The sequence below is a fragment of the Ascaphus truei genome, chromosome 17 (assembly GCF_040206685.1).
Source record: "Ascaphus truei isolate aAscTru1 chromosome 17, aAscTru1.hap1, whole genome shotgun sequence".
Taxonomy (NCBI): Eukaryota; Metazoa; Chordata; class Amphibia; order Anura; family Ascaphidae; genus Ascaphus; species Ascaphus truei.
In genome coordinates, this window is record NC_134499.1 from 43,304,395 (window position 1) to 43,320,832 (window position 16,438).

Consider the following 16,438-nt stretch of genomic DNA (forward strand, 5'->3'; position numbering starts at 1 on the left):
AAAAGTTTGCACCCCCCTGTATTAGATAATACTTACTACCTTCACCAGTAAGAGTCTCGGGAAGTGGGGATCCCCGCAGCTGAAAACATTGCAGTTTAGCTTTGAACCCCACGGTTCCATCCTGTCTATAAAAGGGGAGGTTAAAACTGTCAGGATAGCTGCTTTATAACCCATTATATTTTGAATTAACACAATGAAGAGGAAGCATTTAACCAAACAAAAATGATGTTACGTGACAGTGAAAATGTGTAATCATTGAATCACTAGTGAATCGATTAGTGAATACCATAAAAAAAACAAAATCCCTATAAATGACTGGGCTGCTGCTGAGAACAAGGACCCTCCCCAGCGGTCACACAGGGAGGCGGGAATAAATGCATTCCAGCTCAAATTTAGGAGAAATAGGGAAATATTTTTTTTATATTTTGATATATTATTTATGTAGAAAAACCTCCTAAGTATAATATATAAATATAGATCTAGGTTTTTCTACACACATAATTTATCAAACGATCTCTTTTCCTATGTATAGTAAATGTAAGGAAATTGCTCTGGAATTTATTTATCCAAGATTTGAGCATTAATGTTTTTTCTCTAACTTTACAAATTATTAGGAATATGAGAATGTCTTCCCTTTATTTTGATTTTCATCCATATCTTTTAGGGGACTAACATGAGGGTCCTTCAGAGATAAAATCTGTAAAGAACACCTATATTGTTCCCCTAAGTAGTATCAGAACCTATAATGATTCAAACTAATTCTCACACACTAAAATCAGATACTCCAAAAAACAAACAGTTAGTGTGAGTTTTGCACAATAAGTGCTTGTATACTGTACATGAAATAATAAATGTATATTTAATGTAGCTTTTGTGTTTGTGGTTTTTTTCATTACTGTCTTTACGACATGAAAAGTAAATGATAAAACCAGTGCTAATACATTCTAAACTCACACAAAGAGGCTTTCACAAGGTTGCTTGGAGACAGATATTACAAATGCAAAAATCAGCCTAGACTACCCGGCTTTCAAAAAGTGTAAATATAATCCAGCAATGCATGCAAAAAAAACCCCTATCCTTCCCAATTGTGGTGAAGCTTTCATCACATAATCTCCAACATGAAGTATATAAAAAAAGAAATATTTGTGAATGTTGATCAAAATAAGTGTTGTTAAGTAAAATGTTAGCAATGGATATACTTTGGCAATGCCTACAATTAATAGAATACCGCTTTTCTTCTTGTGTATTTATTTATAAAATGTTTTACCAGGAAGTACTGTAATGCATAGAAGGTAAATGCTGCACACCTAAAGAATAGTATAACCAGTGATACAATTACCGTGTTCCGGGCTTGAACGAGAGCCTGTGATCAATCCAATGCAGGTAGTAACCGCAGGAACACAGGGCACAAACTCGAGAATAGTGCCACTATGTCACTGTGCCACTATGCCACTGTGCCACTATGCCACTATGTCACTATGCCACTATGCCACTATGTCACTTGATAAAGACCGCTAAGGTCGAAACGTTGTGTTTGGCTCAATAAATTAGTTTTGTTACTTCAAATCCGTTTGTGCCCTGTGTTCCTTCAGTTATTACCAGGAAGTAACACATTGAGAGTTACCTCTCGTTTTCACGTACTGTATGTCCTGGGCATAGAGTTATGAGGACAAAACTATTTGGAACAGTAATGCAAAGATCATAATCTATGGACCTGATTTCCAGTTTAGATGCAGTCACAAACTAGCATTGTCGTAAAGCAGATAGCGCTGCGCCATTGCAATCTCACAGAAAGCAGACGCCAATAGAGTCACAAACAACTGTTCATAAAAAATTAGTATAATACATCCTATAACATGCACGCGGAGAGGAGAAGGAAGCACACATTTACCAGGGAGGAAGTCCAAATGCTCAGTGCTGCATTCTCAGCCCTTTGAAAGGCCTCCATGAGAACAGAAGACCCAGAGAAAATGGCAACATGGAAGCTTATCTGCAGAAAAGTCAATGCTACCGCACTACAGCAGTGGGGGCGCGAGATTGTCTGTGGGGGGGGCGGGGTTTAGAGGCTCCGCCCACTTTCCAAAGGCACTTAAATGAAGTGCCGGGGAAGCAGCGAAGGCCTCGGTAAACTGCACTTACCTTGGCACTGACGGCTTCTAGAGACGCGTCGTCATGGCAACGCAGCGTCAAATGATGCCACTAGGTCATGTGATGTCATGTTGCCATGGCAACGTGCCATCATGACGCCGGAGCCAAGGTAAGAGGGGGGGTGGGGGGCGGAGAGAGGGGAACAGCCGGCATGGGTGGCGCAGGGAAAAAAGATTGCACTCCCCTGCTCTACAGAATGGGCATGACTACAGGCGAAGGCTCAAATAAGAGCTTAAAGATTTCTCCAAATATAGTACACTGCAAGGATTGGAGGAGGCCCTCCCACTGAGGGTCATGGGGGCCCTAAACAGAGGCCAAATACAAGCAGTAGGATCCGTTGTACTGGTGCTGGCTGGTGAGGAAGGTAAACCAAATCTTTTACACACACGTTACACATACTGTATACTACACTTTCTCATTATTCACACATCCTTCGGAATCAAATATAAAAGTAAATATGCAGTTTTTACATTTATTCTAGTGAATATGGTGTGGTTATGTTTCATAAATTCTAAAGAAAAATCTTACAAATAATGTAAATCCTGTAATCAACGAGACCCCACAAATATTTATTTTACATTTAGTAGGAGATGGGCAGGGACCTTATTTCGGAAAAGGAGAAGGTGAAGGTATTAAACAAATTATTTGCTACTGTATATACAAAGGAGGAATAGCAAAAATGTTGTAAGTGGAGGAAGCCACAACCTCTAGATTAACAAATATTTGGTTAACAGAGGAAGACGTGCAAAGGTGGCTTGTTAAAATTCAGGTAAATAAAGCACCTGTCCCTAATGGCATAACCCAAGGGTTCTTAAGGAGTCACGTTCAGTGATATCCAGCCAGTTATATTAATTATTCAAGCACTACTTTTCCACAGGCTCAGTACCACAAGATTGGCATAAACCAGATGTGGTGCCTATATAAAAAAGGGAGCTAGATCACAACTGGGGAACTACAGATCTGTAAGCCTGACATCAATAGTGAGGAAAGTACTTGAAGGCTTATCAAGAGTAAAATCCAGGAATACTATTGGATAGCAAAATTATTAGTAATAGTAGTGGTGGTAGGGGCAGCATTGCATGCATATTAAAGTTAAGCCTGCTACCCGTCAAGATGCCTACCCATGCTATAAATTAACATGACCATTTTACGTAGCCACAATTGTTGCCAAAGGTATATTTTGTGTCCCCATGTAAGACAGTTTTTATTTTCCTTTGTGTATTCTGCTTGTGTGTTTGAAAGGCTCCTTTGTGTGGTGGCCTGGTTACTCACTCAGCCCGGCCAGCACACACTGAAGCCTTGGGCTGTAATCTCATTTGGGTGAAGTGCTTGGGAACACTGGGGAAGTGGGGAAGGCCGTGGACTCTGGAGAGGGGAACATGTATTCCAAGGCTGAGCCGTGGTTCAACCCCGACTCTGAGGTGCCTATTTTCGCGGGAGGTTATCGGGCTCAAAATGGGAACCGAGGTCTGGGTCCTAGCCCCTTAGGCTCGATTCCCATTTGTCAGTTTGAATTTCCAAGTAGCCTTAAACCTATCTGATGGTTCGGTACTGAGGCCACTGTTTTAACTTGTTTATTAATGACCTTCAGGTTGGCATAGAGAGAAAATTCTCCATCTTTGCTGACAACACTAAATTATGTAAGGTAGTAAAATCAAAGCAGGACTTCACACAAGGACTTTGATAAATTGGAAACTTGGACATCTTTAATACTGATAAATATAAGGTTATACATTTGGAAAGCAATAAAAACAGGCAACAGAATTAGATCAGTCCTTGAAAGGAGCAGGATTTAGGCGTGTGTAGAAATAATGCTCAATTCAAACAGTAGCTGCAAAGGCAATTGGATATTATCTTGTATTAAACTTGATAAGGATGGAAGGGAACACATCATCATTTTACCACTATATAAAGCATTAGTACAGAGCATGGAGTCGTTTTGGGCACCAATCCATGAAAGAAGACATTATGGAAGTGGAAAAAGTAAAGGGGGTGGAAGGTTTGACACGAGGAGAGGCTAGCTCCATTAGAAAAGAGGTGTCTAAGAGGGGATAAGATAACTATTTACACATATATTCAGGGTCAAAACAAGGAATTTCAAGTGAAGCATTCATCCCCAGGGCAGTACAAATGACACAGGGCCATCTCTTGAGATTAGAGGAAAGGAGATATCACCCGCCGCAAAGGAAGGGGTTCTTTACAGTAAGGGCTGTTAAGATACAAGAAATGTCTTTAAGAAAATATTAGACATCTTTTTAGAAAGGAAAGGTATACATGGATATGCCAAATAAGTAAACATGGGAAGGATGCTGATGCAGGATCTGATCGCAATTACTGCAGTCCCTGAGGAAGTCATTCACGTGACAAAACGCGTCGGGACGTCGTGACGAACAACGCAGAGGTGCGGACCAAATGCCGAGGGGTTACTCTGCTTCTACATACCAACCACGGTACGGTCAGGTAAGATCAATATCGCTGGTACTGGGGAGAATTATGAGCCTTGCTGAGGACTTCCACTACCCCAGATGAGTATAGTTGTCCAATGTGGGGAGCGCTCGCAGATCTCGTTGTGAATATGAAAGATAAAAAAGACGAATAATGGTGTAGCCAGTAGATCATTTTTTATCTACTGGCTACACCATTATTCGTATTATTTTATCTTTCATATTCACAACGAGATCTGCGAGCGCTCCCCACATTTGGACAACGACACTATTTCAGGACCAGAGGACGGTCCACAAGGGATTTTTGAGCTGCTGCATTTATACTTTTAAATCACATTTTCACTATATTGGGTGAAGGTTATATTGATACTAAAGGTCTTTTGAATTTTCTATTTATTCACTTTATTTTCAAATTATTTGCACATTTAAATTGCACTTATACATTGGGTTATAGCACGTTATGTAAATTATTGCACGTTTGTAATTGTTACACTTTATTTGGGAGTGCCCGGTTATACCCCTTGTTTTCTTGTACCCAGATGAGTATATCCTGAAACTCGAGCACTACTGTTTGACCAGACCACGACCAGAGCCGCCCCCCGGCTGGTGACGTCAGCTTACAGCTTGTCTCAACCGGAAGGTTTTTAAACCCACTATGTGAGTGCCTGTCCTGGTGACTACTCTCGGTTTTAAATACATTTTGCATACAGTATTGTGCTGTGGAGCTGGCACTTCTTTTCTTCTTTGTTTTATATATCTATACACACACACACATACATAGAATTCTATATCTATAAACATTACACAAAATGCACTATATGCATCGGCTTGATATTGCCCTAATTACAAAATTAGTTTTTGGTCTTTTTCATGTGTTGGACAAACAAGGATTTTGGTTGATCACATATTGGACAAAATGAGCTATTTAAATAATGAAGCAGTTGTAGGTAATCAACCATTGACTAAAACTACTGTAAATAAAATGTAAAATGCATTATGCTTAATGATTAAAATAAGCAAAGTTTATACTTCAGGAAAATGTCTTGGATTCACCATTTTTTATTGTTTCATCTGACATCAGCAGAACGTTATTATCCCAATGATGGATGTTCTTATGAGCAAAAGAACAAAGCCTACACAATTTATTGTCACCGAGCAAAAGCAAATTGTAAGCAATGTGATGTTAATTAGAAAACTGAGCAGATGTGACCTGCAAGTCAGGGAACACACATACACACACAAAGTCAGGGAACACGCATACACACAAAGTCAGGGAACACGCATACACACACACACACAGTCAGGGAACACGCATACACACACAGTCAGGGAACACCATACACACACAGTCAGGGAACACCATACACACACAGTCAGGGAACACCAAACACATACACAGTCAGGGAACACGCATACACACAAAGTCAGGGAACACGCATACACACAAAGTCAGGGAACACCATATACACACAAAGTCAGGGAACACGCATACACACACAAAGTCAGGGAACACGCATACACACACAGTCAGGTAACACCATACACACACAAAGTCAGGGAACACGCATACACACAAAGTCAGGGAACACGCATACACACACAAAGTCAGGGAACACACATACACACAAAGTCAGGGAACACCATACACACACACAAAGTCAGGGAACACGCATACACACACAAAGTCAGGGAACACGCATACACACACAAAGTCAGGGAACACGCATACACACACAAAGTCAGGGAACACCATACACACACAAAGTCAGGGAACACCATACACACACACACAGTCAGGGAACACGCATACACACACAGTCAGGGAACACGCATACACACACAAAGTCAGGGAACACCATACACACACACACAGTCAGGGAACACGCATACACACACAGTCAGGGAACACCATAAACACACAGTCAGGGAACACCATAAACACACAAAGTCAGGGAACACGCATACACACACAGTCAGGGAACACCATACACACACAAAGTCAGGGAACACCATACACACACAGTCAGGGAACACGCATACACACACAGTCAGGGAACACGCATACACACACAGTCAGGGAACACGCATACACACACAAAGTCAGGGAACACCATACACACACACACAGTCAGGGAACACGCATACACACACAGTCAGGGAACACCATAAACACACAGTCAGGGAACACCATAAACACACAAAGTCAGGGAACACGCATACACACACAGTCAGGGAACACGCATACACACACACACAAAGTCAGGGAACACCATACACACACACACAGTCAGGGAACACGCATACACACACAGTCAGGGAACACGCATACACACACACAAAGTCAGGGAACACGCATACACACACAAAGTCAGGGAACACGCATACACACACACAAAGTCAGGGAACACCATAAACACACACACACAAAGTAAGGGAACAGCACATACACACACACACACACACACACACAGTAAGGGAACAGCACATACACACACACAAAGTAAGGGAACAGCACATACACACAGAAAGTCAGGGAACACGCATAAACACACAAAGTCAGGTAACACGCATACACACACAAAGTCAGAGAACACGCATACACACACAAAGTCAGGGAACATTTTGCAAACACAGATTCCGTGTTCGGGGGCCCCTGGGGCTTCATGAATCATGGGATGTCTCCAAGGGGTTCGCCCAAGAATATATGTAATGGCAGCTCCCTAGCAGTAACGCAGGTTCCTGCGCCTGTGTGGGGACTGCACACTTAGGCCAAAAAACTGCACCTTTGTGTGGGTGACATAGCTGCTGTGCATTGTGGGGTGTGACTTTGGAAGCTCCCACAGTGATTGACAGCTCTAGCACCCAAGCTGTCTGCAGACACGCATGTGCAGCTTGGGGCCTTATTAATTGTGTGTTCCCCCCACGAGCTCAGGACACTATCCTGCCTGGGATCGGTCACACAGTTTTTTTACCAATACTCTGATGAGTCTGCAACAACATTTATAAATTAGGGGTTTTCTAAACAAATATGTTCCAGCTGGGGGGACAGTGTAATTAGGCTGGGAGCGCTTCTCTCATCTAACTAACTTGATCATATTTACATTTGTTATATGATTCATTTTTTGTGTTACTCTACTTCATGTTCTTATTTACACAACACATGACAATGGCCACACAATACATGCTGCTATTAAATGTACAACACAAATGGTCATATTTATTAAGCAGTGCTGCTCCATAACACATTCCAGCACAGCTTAGTAAATAAGGTCCTTCATAGCCTTGTGACAGGCGGCCTCCACGTTGGGTCAGTAAGGGACTCACACCATATTTCACTAATAATGTTGTTTATTTGGGCAGGCAAGGGAAACAGCTTCTCAGGCCCTTAAAGGGACAGTGCAACATCACCAAACCTGTTTCAGTTCTGACTTCAGCTTTTAAGACAAGTCCAACTCCATTCCAGGCGGCACTTCCTCTGGGAGATCTTGCTCCTGGCTCCCAGGAAAGTCCCTCTGCTCTCTCCAGCTCTCTCAGCTTCAGGAACAGGAAGCCGTATGTCAAAGAAACTTCCTGTCTTTTAAAGGGCTATGTTGCACCAGAGCTAATTGCCAACAGCCTGGCAGTTTACAGCTACATGTGGTCTCCTGAGCCGGCACAGTGAGGGAATTAACCCTTCACCCCTCACAGGCCCATTCACTTGAATGATGCAGTAAGGGGGAAGCTGTCCGATGGAGGAGCATGGGCCATGAAATCACAGAATAAAGGACACATACTTATATCAAACTGAGTCACGTTCTTGTAACCAGGGCTGAATTATAAAACAGACAATACGTCACCGTGATTCTTAGGCCTGGGTTCCGCTCCGTCCGGCGGCGCGGGCGCGTCACTCACCAGCCCCAGTCCCTCCTCGCTGCGCACTGTGACGCGTCAGCCAGCAGGGGAAACACGAGGATCGTGATCCCAAGCGGCAACGCGTCGCGTGACCTCGCAGTGAGCCAATGAGGAGGGGAGCTGTCCGGAGCTACGGCAGGGAAGTCTGTGCAGCCGGGCATAGTCCCCCCCTCCTCCGGTGCCCGCTTTGCAGGCTGCCCCTGCTCCGGGAGGGGGGATAGAGGGGGCTCCGGGAGTGAGAGAGGGACTGACGGGGAGGGGGGGACAGCACGAGAGCCCTCCGCTCAAACCACTCCCCCCCCCCCGCTCCAGCTCCCTACAGGCCGCCATTGCCTCTCAGCGCGCCGCCTGCATGCAGTGCGGGCGCGCTGACTGAGGAGCGGGGCCTCAGCCTTAAGCTATTCTGAAAATATTTCCTTTACAGTACTTTTCTATTTTTGAGAAACACTGGAGACGTAAAACATTAAACTGGAACTTAGGGGCAGGAAATAAGGACAAAACTAACTTCTTTTGAATGAGTTAGGTCCATATTTACTAAGCTGTTCTAATCCGTAAAACACCTTCGAGCGCAAGAAGACCCCTTACTGTCCATTCACATAAATAAGCTTTAAGGTTCTTTCAGCGCCAAAGTGTCTCTTATGCGATAGCAACGCTGAATAAATAATAACCGTGGCTGAAGGAGCGGCTCAGCGAGTAAAGGCTCAGTGAGTAAAGTCTCGGCGAGTAAAGGCTCAGAGAGTAAAGGCCCGGCGAGTAAAGGCTCAGCGAGTAAAGTCTCAGTGAGTAAAGTCTCAGTGAGTAAAGGCCCAGTGAGTAAAGGCTCTGTGAGTAAAGTCTCAGTGAGTAAAGGCCCAGTGAGTAAAGGCTCAGGGAGTAAAGGCTCAGGGAGTAAAGACTCTGTGAGTAAAGGCTCAGTGAGTAAAGGCTCAGGGAGTAAAGGCTCAGGGAGTAAAGGCTCAGGGAGTAAAGGCTCAGCGAGTAAAGGCTCAGGGAGTAAAGTCTCAGTGAGTAAAGGCTCAGGGAGTAAAGTCTCAGTGAGTAAAGGCTCAGCGAGTAAAGGCTCAATGAGTATAGGTCCGGCAAGTAAAGGCTCAGTGAGTAAAGGCTCAGGGAGTAAAGGCTCAGTGAGTATAGGCCCGGCAAGTAAAGGCCCAGTGAGTAAAGGCTCAGTGAGTAAAGGCTCAGTGAGTATAGGCCCGGCAACTAAAGGCCCAGTGAGTAAAGGCTCAGTGAGTAAAGGCCCAGTGAGTAAAGACTCTGAAAACAATGGCACCGAGTGTGAAACAGGGAAGCTTGGTTCAAATCTGTATGTCATCTCCTTGTTACCTTGGGTAAGTCACTTTATCTCCCTGTGCCTCAGGCAACAAAACATAGATTGCAAGCTCTATGGGGCAGGGACCTGTGCATGCAAAAGTTGTATGTACAGCAGTGTTTACACTGTCAGCGCTATACAAGAAAAACATTATTATTAATGATGTTGGCTGTATGCAGCATAATGAACAGAAATATGAGATAAGAAATGATTCATTGTATTTGTATTGCAAGCGGTTACGCAGCATGAAGTGGAAGAAAGATGTAAAGCTGGAGGGCTGTGCATCTGTATTTGTTATTTCTTCTCGTGTATATAAGGTCACACCCCAGCCAAACTCCCCAAGAAACAGCAAGGTTGTTACATTGTTATGTATTGGGTGAGCTTGCCAAACTGTGCATTCTAATCACACATGTTGTCAGCAGTGGGAATGTGGCTCCAGGCTGAGGAAATGTATTAAAAGCAGAACATCTCTTCATCCTGTAAGTGCTACAGTGCCACTAATTAAAGATCTCCACATTTTATTGAAGCCTAGGAGCACTTTTTCTGCTTTTATTTGCGGCAGAGATTACTTTGATCTGGATACATAAGATTGGATCAGGAAGGACACAGATCTCTGTATGTGCCCACGCATGATCTGACATCTATTCTTTTAATCTAGGAACAAAAGTACAACAATGTACATCTTCTGTACAATATAAGTCAGCATGACGCCATTTGTACAAACAATTGGTAAAATGCAATAAAACTACATCTCAACTGTCTTTGAAGCACCTTGGGAAACGTACTTTATAAAGCTGTTGTCTATAATGTAACTAAGGGGGGCGCAAACCTTTGGTTCTGTGCCCCCTGCCTGCTCTCCCCCCACCCTTACCTTTGAACGGCATCAAATGACGCCGCCGGGTCATGTCATGTGATGTGACCCCTATGGCGATGCGTCAGCCGAAGCCGGCTGAATCAAGGTAAGTGAGTCACAGAGGCCTCGCGCACTCCCTGGCATTTAATTTAAATGCCTTGGGGAAGAGTGTGGGGACCTCTGTAACTGCCGTGCCCCCCAAACAAACTCTCGCTCCCCCGCTGGGAGGGATCGCCCCCCCCAATTTGCGACCCCTGGTGTAACTGAAGTGACTGTTACGATGCACTGTTGAGCAGATCAATGTTATTGTAGAACAGAATACTACAAGACAAAGGGTCATTCTATATCTGCCAAAGCAGCAACAAATCTCACACTTCAACTTGGATTTTCCTCTCAAAATGGTTTAAAAAGCACCATTGGCATATTTAGAATAAGGCCCAAAGAGAGACAACAATTTCTGCTCTGAGTTTTAGTGCATATATACAGTACTTATTCCCTCTGGTCATGGCAGAATCTGGCAATGACAACTAAGAAGTGCAAAAGCAGCACAGATTTATTAGAGAAAGAAATTGGAGGCAATGACGTTAGTTTCTGGGATAAATCCGCCCTTTTCCTAACTATTATTGCACATGAGGAGGTAGGTGGGTGCATTCCTTAGTGTTCCAGCAACAACAAAAGAGGTTTTGTAGCCGGCTCCTGGGAAGGTGAGAACTGGGGGTGTCCATGTCTTCTTAGCGACACCCCACCCCCAGCGCAGTGTTAATCCCTGTCTGGCTACATCTGTACATAACACATCTAGTATACACAGTGAAGTGACAGTGCGCAAAAGGTCAAAAGCACTTTATTCTTTAAGGAGTCATACACGGTATACATTTCTCCTGCAGCGTGTTCATGTCAGTGACTGCAACGTTTTATACCCCAAACAGAACACGTGGAACCCAGATTAGCCAAAAGCAAACATGCCTCAAACCGAGAACTATCTTTTAATGGAAGCTGAAAGATGTGATAGTTTAAAAAGTGATGGAGTAGAAAGATTTATTAAACACGCGCTAATCCCTAGTAATCTAATCCCTAGTAATCTAATCCCTAGAAATCTAATCCCTAGTAATCTAATCCCTAGTAATCTAATCCCTAGTAATCTAATCCCTAGTAATCTAATCCCTAGAAATCTAATCCCTAGAAATCTAATCCCTAGTAATCTAATCCCTAGTAATCTAATCCCTAGTAATCTAATCCCTCGAAATCTAATCCCTAGTAATCTAATCCCTAGTAATCTAATCCCTAGTAATCTAATCCCTAGAAATCTAATCCCTAGTAATCTAATCCCTAGTAATCTAATCCCTAGAAATCTAATCCCTAGTAAAGTCCATGCACAAGACCATGCCAGAAAATGAGACAGAGAAAAGGGGAAAGGATTAAAAACTGCAAGAAAGGATGGAGTATGACATAGACAATGTCATAGTTACAAAGAGGAAGGGTCAGTGGGCTGGAAGGTGGCATAGCAGCACTTAGTAAATATGGGATAATATGTCTATAACAAGAAAGAGCAATTACATGACAATCACCTCATTGATTAATATCATCAATTTATTATAGACTGTTGAAAACAGGGTAAACCTTTTGGATGACAAGCTTAGAATTGTGAGAGGTAGATCACAAGAAGAATACATCAATAGTTTCTACACACGCACATATCTAAACATGTTAAATTGTGGTCAATTTTCTCAGGAGGAACAAAAGATCAGAGATCTTAAGATCTTAAATAGCAAGCAGGTCCCTTCTAAGTGTGCTACCTAGAAAGACCAATTTTCTGTATAATACTGTCTCCCTGTTTATAGCTATTATTTACAGATTCATTTTTCCGACATTATGCCTGCGGCAGAAATCCGTAGTAGATAAAACATTTATTGATTTCCCATTTTGGCTTGGAAAATGTGTTAAGTCCCAGAGGCATAAATGCTCAGAAATTATTAATAATAGTTCCTAATTGAGATGGCATGAAAAGCTTACTGATTTCTGCTGGTGGCGGTTTAGCTTTTTCTTTGATGCCTACAAAATTACCAGTCAGTGATTCTGTTCAGCAATACTAGGCTAGGCACAGGAAACAAGCTATTTGTAATAGGTTTTATAATACAGAAACCGCATGCAGATATGTCAGCCGCAATTTACAGTAATTTCACCAGCTATCTTCTGAGCAAGTTAATATATCCGTGATTATTACAACAAGTTTCCGTTACCTGTAATGGTCCAGTTCGATTTCCAGTTGCTTTATGCGCATCTGGAGAAGTGGCACTTTGTCTGATTTTTCTTCTAATTCCTTAACTTTCCCAAGACATTTCCGAACGGCTTGTCTTGCGTCTTCTGCTTTCTTTCTCATGTCGGCTTGTTCTCTTTTCAACTGTCGATTACAATCTTCTGAGTAGACCAAATCTTCCTGAGACTTTTTAAACTCCTCTTCTAATTCCTTATTCATTTTAATAACCTCCTCAATCTGGTTGTCTCTGGAGCTCTGGATTAAGTTTACTTCCCTCAGGACACTTTGAAAGCACTTTGTGGTCAGCGTGTGACTGTGAGACATCAACCTTCTGTTTGCAATGATGCTGCCCCCATTCATTTTGTGAGTTGTTTGACTTTTCCGCAGTCCAACCTGAAATGAACAAAGAATGCTAAAATTAGAACGTATACTTCACACACACACACACGCACGCGCACACACACACACACACACACACACACACACACACACACACACGCAAAAGATACATTATAATCTACACACACACACACTCACACACACAGCGAAAAAGCAAAGATACATTATAATCTAAAGTGTGAACAAAAATATATGACAGAATTTTTAGGGACCAGACGTTTGTTGAGCAGAGAGTGAGTGGGGGGAATGGTGAGCATATTGAGGGCATGTTTAAGGAATTTGTTGAGCAGAGGGATATTTGGGGGGCTACATGATGGAGATGTACTATCAAGGCATTTTCATATTTTACCCCTGTGCCTGTGTATCAAGGCACTTTCCAGTAATTGGGAAGAGGAGCGCTCAGTGAGTAAAGACAGTGACTCTGATAACAACACAGTCTGAATCAGGGGAACCTGGTTCAATTCCCAGTGTCAGCTCCTTGTGACCTTGAGCAAGTCACTTTATCTCCCTGTATCTCAGGCACCAAAAACACAATTGAGTCCCATTGGGAGAAAAGCACTATATGAAATAAAGTTGTTATTATTAATATTGCTCTGTGTTCAGCAGTTTGCAATTTGGTCAGTGTCAACAGAAGGAGCTCTCGGATGCATGTACAGATAATGCTTTACTGTGTCTGTGATTGCCACTGAATATTAAGGAAACACCACTTTATAACAGGGTACATCATTTGGCTTATCTGGGGGAAGAAGTCACAAGCTAAATCTGTATTTGAAAGCAGTGCATCAGATTCTGCATCATTGCTTCCCCTTTACTTTAAGCTTAAAAACTCAACCTTTGCCAAGTGCAGGAAACTTGAGGAACAACTTTCTTACATTTGAGTCAGGATTACAAATATTACAGGGCATTAACGTCATATTGTTTTTGAATTCATCTTCCCCATTTGTTATAATATTTGTGATATGAAAACCAAGTATTAGGTAATGTATGTCCTTTACCCAAAACGACTTACCTGTACTTTTTACATTCTGTTGTAAGTGCTACATCTATAATGACACCTCTATATAATTATGTTTTTATTTTTCAGAGTGCTACATCAGTCTAAAAAGCCAATGCAAAGTTTGCTTCTCTATTTGTTGTTTGGGAGGCTCGCCACCTATGCGCAGGCCGAAGAAAGCAGCGAGTGCGTGTCACGTGAGCGGGAGTGCGCACTATTGGCAGCAGGTTTTTCCTTCACATAGATTACATGGAGGATGCAGTTAGGAAACGCCCTGCAGCTCTCATCTCCTCACTCTTTAGCCCTACGTCAGGGCAGGATAGAGTTAGCAGTTATGGACTGGGTAACTTCCATGTAGAGAAGCCAGGTGGTTCCGATTGACCAATTCTAAATGTAAAGAAGCTAAACAAAGTAATCAGACAAAAAGCATTCAGACTGGAAGGTCTGTCCAACATACACACCCTACTCCAACCCATCTATCCTTATCCCAGGAGACTTCTCAGGTGCAAGAGGAAAGGGCCGTTCTGCCAATGGACAGTCATGGGTTTTGGCTGTCCAATGCTCTCTACACTTTTACTAGGACTAAGAAGACTGAGCCACTGATTGAGCGACCTGTGCTGAAGCTCGGATATCCTAAAACCTGACCTGTTGGTGGCCCTTGAGGACTGGAGTTGGCCGCCCCTGTTCTAAACCTAGCCAGTTTGTTTCATTTGTATTAAAGTCAATGATGTACTTATTTGTTCAATAACTTTGTGTGATATTATAGTCATTAATATTTCAGTTTTTCAAGGAATCCATTACAAGCAATACCATGAATTTTGTGATTAAACTATATAGCAAAGATGTTGGCATTTAATGGTTATAAAAATTGTCGAATCTATTTATTGATAACTTTGACAACAACCCCCTTTTTTTCAAGTAAATATATTTTTAGATGAATGATTATTTCTTAATATCTTATAAATATGTTTTCTCAATTTTAATTTATTTTTACTTTTTTAAATCTTCCCATTTTATAGGTTTCTGTTTATTTTATATTTCTGATAATATCACTGCAAATTCTGAACATTATTCTTTTTCTGCAATAGATAATGACATTTTGTTTCTTATTTTTTATTGATTTCTCTTATTCTCAGTAATATATGAAAGTACAGTAAAATGTAAGTGACAAAAATGCGTTTAAATCTAAATTCATGTTATAATGCAGTCTTGTTTGTCAATCCTAACTTTTTATTATTTAAATGAAGAATGTTTGATTTTTTTGGGTTCCTTTGTGGTTCCTCAAGCCAATGTCTGGGTCACACCCAGCACAGGAATCCTGTCTTTCACGGCTCATCTCAGAAATAAAAATGGCAAAAGGATAACAAACACATGATTGAAAAGCATGGGACAAGCTGCTTTAAAGACTACTTAAAAAAATAAGAAAGATCTATCTATTTTTCAGAGAGCGCTGTTTACTGAAATATTGGCAGAATTAATGACATTTACACATCTATTCAACCAGTAGGTTATGCTTTTCATCTTAGCAAAGATGTACTATATATACAGGAATGATTTGCCCCAACTAAATGATAACCACACCACCAGAAATCTCTTACAATATAACAAAGGAACTATCCCAGTTTGCAGCTGTCTATTTTTTCTCTATCTATATGTTTCTATGTCCTTTGCCCTTTTTGCTGCCATAAAGAATTAGATACGTGTGTGCCACTGTACACACGAGTGAAATCTGCAAAATGTTAGTGATCTCCTCTGTTCTGTCAAAGGTGAAGATAGTCTCGGAGAGATAAAAGATTCTCACAAGAAGAACCCAAATGAGGCCAGAATAGAAATGTGCTCCAAAGAGCAAGAGAGAAAGGAGCAGTGAGCGAGCCAAAGAATGAGGAAGCTGGAAGAGAAAGGAAGAGGTCCCTGGGGAGAACAAAACAATGGAATTTTGTTGGGAGCAAAAGCATGTGTGAAGAACAGAGGGAATATGTGGGTAATACATTCCATATTTACTCCACGTGTGTCCTTAGAGTGTAGGATATTTGGAACATGGATCTCCTATGTATATTATTTGCTTAAAAGTAAGCAACTCCTACATTTTGTTGACTTGGTACAACTAAGAGACATGACCTCATCTGTATCAAGGAAAACGTGA

At 41.9% G+C, this 16,438-nt stretch overlaps 1 protein-coding gene across 1 annotated transcript in view; it reads right to left on the reverse strand.

Moving 5' to 3' along the window:
• EFCC1 (EF-hand and coiled-coil domain containing 1) overlaps positions 1 to 16,438 on the reverse strand; it is a 94,847-nt gene that overhangs the window by 72,475 nt on the left and 5,934 nt on the right. The window contains exon 2 of the mRNA XM_075573666.1: positions 12,886 to 13,295. Within this exon, the coding sequence (XP_075429781.1) occupies positions 12,886 to 13,295 (410 nt within the window). The remainder of the gene's footprint in view (positions 1 to 12,885; positions 13,296 to 16,438) is intronic.